The sequence below is a fragment of the Silene latifolia genome, chromosome 9 (genome assembly GCF_048544455.1).
Source record: "Silene latifolia isolate original U9 population chromosome 9, ASM4854445v1, whole genome shotgun sequence".
Taxonomy (NCBI): domain Eukaryota; kingdom Viridiplantae; phylum Streptophyta; class Magnoliopsida; order Caryophyllales; family Caryophyllaceae; genus Silene; species Silene latifolia.
This window is the reverse complement of record NC_133534.1, coordinates 40,568,117-40,576,985: the sequence shown is the minus strand read 5'-3', so window position 1 is coordinate 40,576,985 and position 8,869 is coordinate 40,568,117. Positions and strand designations below refer to the sequence as shown.

Here is an 8,869-nt window from a genome sequence, read left to right as displayed (position 1 = left end):
CTAGTAGCGGTTTGCAAGGCATGGTGCCGTGTATGGGCAGACTACCAAGATCTGAAGTGGAGAAAGAAACACGGACTTGCATGAGGCCGTGGATGGGCATACTACAAACGGGTTATGTAAAATAGGTTTTTAATCATATAATCGTATATTAGGTTATGCTTTAGTTACGTTTTAATTATTAGTCCGAAAACTGTAATCGGATTGCATGCAATCGGATTTCATTTTTGTATCAAATTCGGCCCAATCTGATTGCATGCAATAGGATTTCAATTAGGGTTTAATCGCTTGTAATCTATCGGATGGTACTATTAGATTAGACTAGGGTTTGTATAATCTATCGTATTGTGTTGTGTTAGATGATGTGTAAATATTGTAATGTAATGTAAATCGCTTTTATTCTGATGGTTTTTCGTGCTAATTTTGTAATGTAATATTGTACTGTCATGTAAATCGCTTCTTTAATTTCCGTCTTATAATCGCTTTTATCACCGTAAATAGTTGAATTTTTTTATCATGGGAGTCCGCTTGATAATTCCCGTCTTATAATCGCTTTTATCACCATAGTTGTATAATTTTCCATATTGTGATTAGAGTTTACGAATTTAATCGCTTGATAATTTCCGTCTTATAATCGCTTTTATCAAATTCGTTTAATTTAGTTTATTGTGTAATTGGTTCATTCGTAATGTGATTCGAGTTTACGAAAATAATAAAAACCGTAACACAATGAAAGTAATCATGATTTCCTTAATCAATGGTAAGTCATCATGAATTTTTTGGTGTTGTCATATGTCAAAAGGTTGAGTAAGTAGATGGATAAAGTCATTTTGCATGCAAAATAGTATAAGATTTACCAATTTGTCAATTCAATTAACCCGTTTTTAATTTTAACCCATTTTTATACAAAAATTTGCTTAACTTTGACACAAACTCATTAAAATCACCCTAAATTACCACGGTTTTTAACCCGTTTTTAATTTAAACCCGTTTGACGACGTTTGACAAAATTCGGATCGTATAATTTGACTGAGTTTGACAGAATACGACTTTTACTAATTTTGTCAAAATTTGTCTAAATTTTGTTAATAATTTGACTGAAATTAAATACTCAACCCTATTACAAACCCGTTTACTAACCCGGTCATAAATGGTGTACCAAATTTGATACCCGTTTTCTAATCCGAGATTAGAAGTCACTAGACATTATAATCACCTTTAAATGTAACCTCTCATTCATTTAAACCAACCTACCCCTCATCAATTATTCATCTCCTTTCATAATCATCATCTTCTACCACTTCAACTTCCCCTTTTTCTTTGTAAAAAAAAAAACCCTATGAAAGACGACCATATCCTTACTACGCCATGGGGGCCACCACCCACCAGAAGAGTTTATCCATTACCCGGTGTTATTAGAGATATGACAGTAACACCAACCATTGAAGGTACAGATGAAACTTCATTTGCTTTTCGGGTTGCCGCATGCATGGACCTCATGTCCATGTACATCTTTCCAAGAAGTGGTTCGTGGCAGAGAATACATATAACCCGTACTTGTAAGTTGTGGGCGTATGGATGGGCGCAGCGCAGGAAAGCTGTTGAAGCGGAGCAGAAAAAAGTCGAGGGAAAATACAATCAAGGGGCAAAATATTGCCCTTAATTTGTCGTCTTTATATCCTAATCGGTCATCTTATATATTAATGTATGTTAACTAGTTAATCATATTGTAAAATATGTGATCGGGTTATTAGCATACTATTTCGATGTTTGATTTTCCTCTCCTATTGTAAAATATGTCGGTTGTAACCGTCTTGTCAAGTCTGATGGTTGTAGTATGTAAATGGATTGAATAATTATGTCGGTTGTAAGTCGTATGGTTTTGGGATCACCTGTAATCGGATGATATTCCAATGGTAATCTATTCGGATTGTGATAACTTGGAAGGCGTACAATATTGTTTTTAAATTTTTTTTTGTTACAAGAAGCGGGATTATGCCCATAAATTTAAGTCGTATTGTTTTGTGATCTCAATTCAACCAGAATGCATATGTTTACGTTTCACTAAATTGTATTACAAACTTTTCAATTCGACAATATCGACTATAAATCAGTATGCATATGTTTACGTTTCACTAAGTAAATATATTCAAGTAACTTTTCAATTCGACAATATCAACTAATGTTTATAAGGATACGATTTCAATTGGACTAATACTCATTAAGTTTACAAATTTCATTGAACTATGACGGACTAAAAAATCGGACTAACTATTATGCAATTAGACTTACTCATAGACAAATTGGAGAAACTTTTTAACATTTCGACAAAACTGATTAATAAACTAACTCAATTCGACTAAACTAACAGAAAATTGATCAATTCGGATAAATTGCAAATAGGACTAAATTAACATTGTCTACAATTCATGATGACTTTCATTCAATAAAATTGACAAAAAACAATTGAAATAAAATTGTCTCAAAACTTAATTAAAGATTCATCTACTGCGTGTTATGAGCTGTGCTTCTAGTAGCCCTCCCCCTTCTCGGCGTAGGTTGTGATGGACCTGCCTCGTCGACGTTTAAAGCCCTCCTCCTTCTCGGCGTAGATTGTGACGGACCTGCCTCGTCGACGTTTAAAGCCCTCCTCCTTCTCGGCGTAGGTTGTGACGGACCTGCCTCGTCGACGTTTAAAGCCCTCCTAACTGTAATTTGTCTAGCCTAGGATCTCTACCCGTTCCTCTCTTATCAACGGGGTCTTGCAAGCTGCCTTCTCTACGTGGAGTCGCATTTCTGACCATGTAACGTTGATTGTCTTCTTTCCGTTGTAGTCTCCTTTTCCCCCCACAACCGATTAACTTCGCAACCTGCACCCATGTCGTTGAGGGTCTGAATGCCAACCGTTGCTTCCATTTTTTTCACCATCTTCGATGTATCTCTATCATATATGGCGGAAGCATAATCGGATTGTAATGATAGCCTGAATATATAGTCGTTCCTCAATGTCACCCCAAGTGAACGCTTAAGGCGTTCCGACTCTCCGGGTGTGTGGTAGCCAACCTGAAGATGCTCATAACCTCTAACCAAATCCTTTCGAAACCGAGTCAAAATGTACTTATTAGGAATTAACTGCACTTTCTTCGCAACATAGCACGGATAATATGCCTACATAAAATTCCTCGGAATTCAAAACGTTGACAACTACAATTATACTCACCTGTACCCGTGTTGATTGTGACATTATAGTTCTTATCCCGTGGAGCCCAAAATGGATGTTTCACCTCCTCGGTTACAACAAAAGAAGAGAATTGCCCGATATTCATTTCACTAGAAGCATTAATATGTATAAGGGCGTACACCTCTTTTTTTACCTTCGCGAACATCTTATTAGTATAAGCTCTTTGGAAGACTTCCTCAACGATTACACTCTTATCGTACGAAGACGGTTTATTGGTGCAAGCAAAGTTTAATCGTACTTCCTCCTCGACCTTGACTCGTAGGGCATTTTCGTAGTTGCCTAGGAATGCGAACAAAGTTGTTTGCGGATTAACATAATTCTTGAAGAATCTGTTCGTCTGCTCACTTCTTTGTGTGGATGACATACCTGCGCAAAACATGTGCCTCCAATACAACGGAACCCATGACTCCTTTTTTTTCATACATTTCCTTGATCCAGCTATGCCGTCGTATCCCATATTTATCGACAAAAATTTGCCAAGATGCCTCAAAATCATCGATGTCCTTACTCTCATAAACCACATCCCTTAGGTCATGCTTAATTTCACGGAACCTAGCAAAGTTCCCCAAATTCTTAAAACCATTTCGCATTATGTGCCAAAGACACAAACGGTGTGGCGTATTAAGAAATATGGTCTTCACAGCCAAACCAATCCCCCTACACTGATCGGTGATTATAACTGAAGGAGGTCTACCCATACAGTCTAACCATCTCCTAAACACCCAAGTAAAGCTTGCGGCGTCCTCGTGTGAAATCAAAGTGGATGCAAGTACAACAGTACTACCGTGATGATTTAAACCAACAAACGGAGTAAATGGCATTTTGTACCTGCAATTTAAACATAAGTATAAGCATTTAAATGTAAATTGAAATCGTATTTTAACCTAAATACGGTTCTCCTACCAAAACAACAATCAAGGATCGATTTAAACCATAATACTTCGACTCAAATCATACTAAATTAGTTCCATTTTACATGATTGATAAATACATAATGAACTTGATTTTTGTTTTAAAAAATCCAATTCAATAAGAAAAAACCGTAGCAGAAAAGGGTTCTCATGAATGACTAAAATTTGATTATTTAAGATAATAAGGGTCTTTTGCTAAAATAACCATTTTATCAAAAATATTTTCCAAAATAACCATTTTGTAAAACTATTTACCAAACTAACCATTATTTTTCAACTAGCCATTAAATAAATCGAAAAATATAATCTCTTCAATTGAACTTCTTCCTCACTACATCGATAAGATCTCTTTATCCTCCTGTACAAGCCTACAATAGACCTGCACTAGTCCTTCATCTTTTAGAATTAGCTATTTTAACATAACTAGAACTTAGTACTCCCTCCTATTTACAATAAACCTCCCATTTCATTTTGGCACAAATATTAAGGAAACACACTACCCCACCATATAATTAAATTTGGACCACACAAATACACTACCCCACCATCCAATTAAATTTGGACCACACAAACACTTACCAAAAAAGGAAATAGGGAAGCTATTGTGAATAGACGGAAAAGGAAATAGGGAAGTTTATTGTGAATAGGAGGGAGTAATAGTTATCATATGCTAAGTTGCTAACTGATGAAATAACATAAACCCAATACCAAGAAACTCTTAACCTTGATCCATTATTCTTAAAAAGACAAGGTCAAGCTGCTCATATTAATCCTAATATCAAATGATTAATTTTATTTCGCATAGGTAATGATAATTGTGATTGTTAAATAGGTCTCATACTAGTCATACCCAACTATAATTGTACAGCAGCGTTTTAATTACGAATCATCAATTTATGACTGATAAAATTTGTCAAAAAATTTGGTGGAATAAAAGAAATTAACGGGGATGATCATGTTACCTGTTACAAAGGAACGTAGCGTCATAAGAAATCGCATCACCAAATACCTTTGCCATAGCCCTGTAACGTCCATCGGCCCAAAATACATTAACCAACATCCCTTTTGAATTTGTCTGGATTGCATAGTAAAAATCGGGATCGATTTCTTTCAACTTAATAAATCTTTCTTCAAGAGCATTAGCATCACCTTGAATTCTAAAGCGTCGTCGTTCTTGATTGAGCATATTCCTCAAATCACGCTCAATGACTGTTAAATTCGCGTGACCACCAACTTCTCTGACCAAGGTGTTAAAGTTTTTAGCAATTGGGATACTGGTTTCATCATTCATCAAGGCTCGTCTCTTAAAATATTCATCCCATACCCTGTATCCTACCATATGTCGACTATTTGCAGGATTGAGATCATCATGATTGTGGTCCAATCTAGCATGCTTGACGACCATGAAATCATCTAGTAAAGTGGCTTCTACGACACATTCGCATGGCTTAAATGAGGAGACGTCAATGTTCTTTTTCCTTGGTTTAGCCGCCCTTGTGCAACATAATCTGACTCGTTTATACATTTAGAAACGAGGCTCGCTCTTTCCCACACCATATCGCTTTACCCCTTTTCTTGAATAGCATTCCAATAGTTTGCTAGTCCTGATATAAAATTGAAAGCCTTGATTATAGGCATATTGGTAACAATATGCACCAAGCTCATCACCATTTACAAAATGCATTCCTTGTGTCGGAGGGTCAAGTTCAAAATTGTCGGTGTATCCGCTTTTTAGGAACTTAGCGACCTTCTCCACATACCCCCCCCCCCCCTTCAACAACAGGAGGTTCATGCAAGTCATCTACCTCATTTTCGACGATAGTATCATCGTTGTCATTGACGTCATCCTCATGGTTGTCGTCACCCTCATGGTTGTCGTCACCCTCATCGTTAACGTCATCCTTATGGTTATCGTCACCTCCAATGTTGATAGGTTCACCATCAACACCGTCATCATATTACAAATAATCTAAGCTAAAGTTGTCAAAGCTAACAACCTCCTCTTGATCATCCTCGTCCAGTTGAACTTCCACGTTATTAACAACGTCCTCTTGATCATCCCCGTCCTGTTGATCTTCCACGTTATTATGAACATCTTCTAAACTGATATTGTCAAGATCGTCTTCCCAAGGCAAAGGCACATTAAGATCAAGCTCATCATCTTCCCTAGGCAAATTAAGATCAAAATCCATCTTCAATTACTAATGCTTGTGTTTTTCTTAAAAAAAATATATCTCTTTGTTTTTCTGTTAACACTTCAACGTTGAGATACAAGAAAATAAAAATAATTATACAAAAAAAAATCTCAACAAAAAGATATGATTTAGAATACGGCATTAAAAATTATACTCGTATGATTTAAGAATCAATTTAAATAAATAAATTTAATTGTATCAAATAAAAGATTCTTAAAATCATTTAGTTACCAAAAAAATCTAATATGAAAATAAAACAATAAAAGGAAACAATAAAAGGCGAAATTTAGGGCAATATAATAGGAAAGTTTGACTATTTTATGAATTAAGATTATTTAACACTATATAATAAAATTAAATTGATTATTAGATGGGCTGATACCCCTTGCTTAAATGGTTAAACACTCTCCTAATGCACAATGCATCTCGTGTTCGATTCTTATTAACAACATTTTTTGGTTTTTGTATTCTATTTTCCACTTTTATTCCCCCAAATTGCACGAATTAGGGTTCATCAATCATTAATGATAACAAATATCGAATTACATACTAGATCAATTTCACCAATTTAATTACGGTTCATAATCATTTGATTACTCGAATTAGGGCTAAATTTATGCACCTATTGACGAATTAGGGTTCATCAAATCACATTCAAGTTCAAAAAATTCACGAATTGAATTAGGGATTGATTATTGTATATGGAATATTAATCAATTTTATCTATCGAATTCAATTATGAATTGATTATTCGAATAAAAATTAGGGTTCCAATAATTATGGGTTTTTCGAAAAATTATACAACCATAAAAAATGGTGAATAAATCCACATAATGTTTACGAAAATTTTGAAAACTAAATTGGAAATTTAGAAAACTAAATCAAATATAACAAAAATAACCAAAAATAATGTTAACTAAGTGTACTTAACTAATTAACTATATATGTAAAATTACTAACCTAACCCTAAACTAATCTAACCTAGTTTACCACAGTTTGACACGTGTCAAGCCACCATTGGTTTGTGTACAAATTTTTTGTACACTATGTGTATCTGTATCATCTTCCCTTTCTTTTAGCTTTCCAACGCCACCGAAATCACCTTATTCCGAGTCTTGTAGAGAAAATTATGCCTAAAATACGACACACTGCCAAACGCGCTTTCTTGCGCAGAAGGAAACCGCTGGGGAAAGGACGCAGTAAGTGCTGCGCCTCTTCTAAGGGACACAGCACCTGTTGCGCCTTTTCTCCAGGCTTTCTTTTTGTCCAAGTTTCCGTGTTTGAACTAAGTCGGTTGTTTCCGGATCTTTCTTTGCTATTTCTTTTCCTAAACCCTTATTCCGTGATTAGTATAAATAGAGACCTTTGGCCTCACATATTTTTCACGCGAGTGTCCGCCCTTCTCTTCTCTCTTTTTATTCTAAACCTTGCTCTAAGCTTTCGACGCCTACGTGCTTGATCAATCGACCACGTAAGCTCAGATCATTCTGAGTACCAGTCACGTTTGCATGACCGATCAATTTGACCACTACACCATAATTAATCAAAAATTCAATCTTTTAAATCCTTTTTCAAGGGCACTTTCATATTTGCATAGATCGAGTCGAGTTACCACTAAAAAACCGATTTAGTTAAATCTCGCGACGCTAACATGTAAGTCTGAGGGTGTAAAAACCTATTTTATTTATTGTACTTTTATTTTGTAGCGTTAATGTAAGATTTATATCATAAACACGTTCAAAACCTTCTTTAAAAACCATCTTTTAAACCGTATTTACAAATCAGTTGAGATCTGACGTCGAGAAGAAACGCAGCTGCACCAGCAGCAGCTGCTGCAGCAGCAGCTGCGCCTCTTCGAAGAGTCGCAGTACATGCTGCGCCTCTTCTTGAGGCTGCCGCTGCTTCTGCTCTTCTTCTTCTTCCTCGATCTGCTGCAACTTTTTCTATTTTTCTTGTTCTTTCGTTTCTCTTGTGATTTTCAATATATAATCATGTTCTAATAAATCCTTTTCAAATTATAATGCTTAATTCGACATAAATCCCTTATAATTCAATATTTGCGGGTTTTCGTCACAAATTCGAACCCGGGTTTAAGAGGCCCGATTTGTTCATATCAAGTCCCTTGAATTCGTCTTTGATACATGTTTTAATTCTGTTCTCATCTTTGATTCTTAATATTTAATTTCCGCCTCTAATTTCAAGTTCGTATATAAACTCGCTTCCGACATCGTAAATAATATCTAACTTATAACAATTTGTTTCAATCCGTTTTCATCATCTTATGACGATATCAGTATGTATGTAATCTGTTAATCACTTCTAGTTTAGTCCTAATATCAATAATCGATCTTAATTCACCAACGAACATTAACAATCCGCGATTCTGACTTCACAGACAGAGTCCAACTCAAGAACAGACGCAGGAGGAGCTACGCAGGAGGAGCTGCGCCTCTTCCAGAGGACGCAGCAGATGCTGAGCCTGTTCTGGGTTGACTTCTGTCTCTGAATTCTTTCTCGTTTTGACG

At 35.7% G+C, this 8,869-nt stretch overlaps 1 protein-coding gene across 1 annotated transcript; it reads right to left on the bottom strand.

Moving 5' to 3' along the window:
- Positions 1-2,775: 2,775 nt before the first annotated feature.
- Positions 2,776-5,674, bottom strand: LOC141600917 (protein FAR1-RELATED SEQUENCE 8-like). Its single transcript, XM_074421174.1, has 4 exons — positions 5,112-5,674; positions 3,605-4,066; positions 3,282-3,327; positions 2,776-3,165 (listed from the first exon to the last, which is right to left on the bottom strand). The coding sequence occupies exons 1-4, from the start codon at positions 5,672-5,674 to the stop codon at positions 2,776-2,778; spliced, it is 1,461 nt and encodes a 486-aa protein (XP_074277275.1).
- Positions 5,675-8,869: the final 3,195 nt, after the last annotated feature.

What these genes read in the sequence shown, in the direction of transcription:
- LOC141600917 (XM_074421174.1), bottom strand. Translation starts at nt 5,674, where the DNA reads ATGTATAAACGAGTCAGATTATGTTGCACAAGGGCGGCTAAACCAAGG. An exon ending in GCTACGTTCCTTTGTAACAG is followed by an intron (nt 4,067 to 5,111) that starts GTAACATGATCA and finishes TTTAAATTGCAG; the next exon opens with GTACAAAATGCCATTTACTC. An exon ending in GAGGCACATGTTTTGCGCAG is followed by an intron (nt 3,328 to 3,604) that starts GTATGTCATCCA and finishes TAATGCTTCTAG; the next exon opens with TGAAATGAATATCGGGCAAT.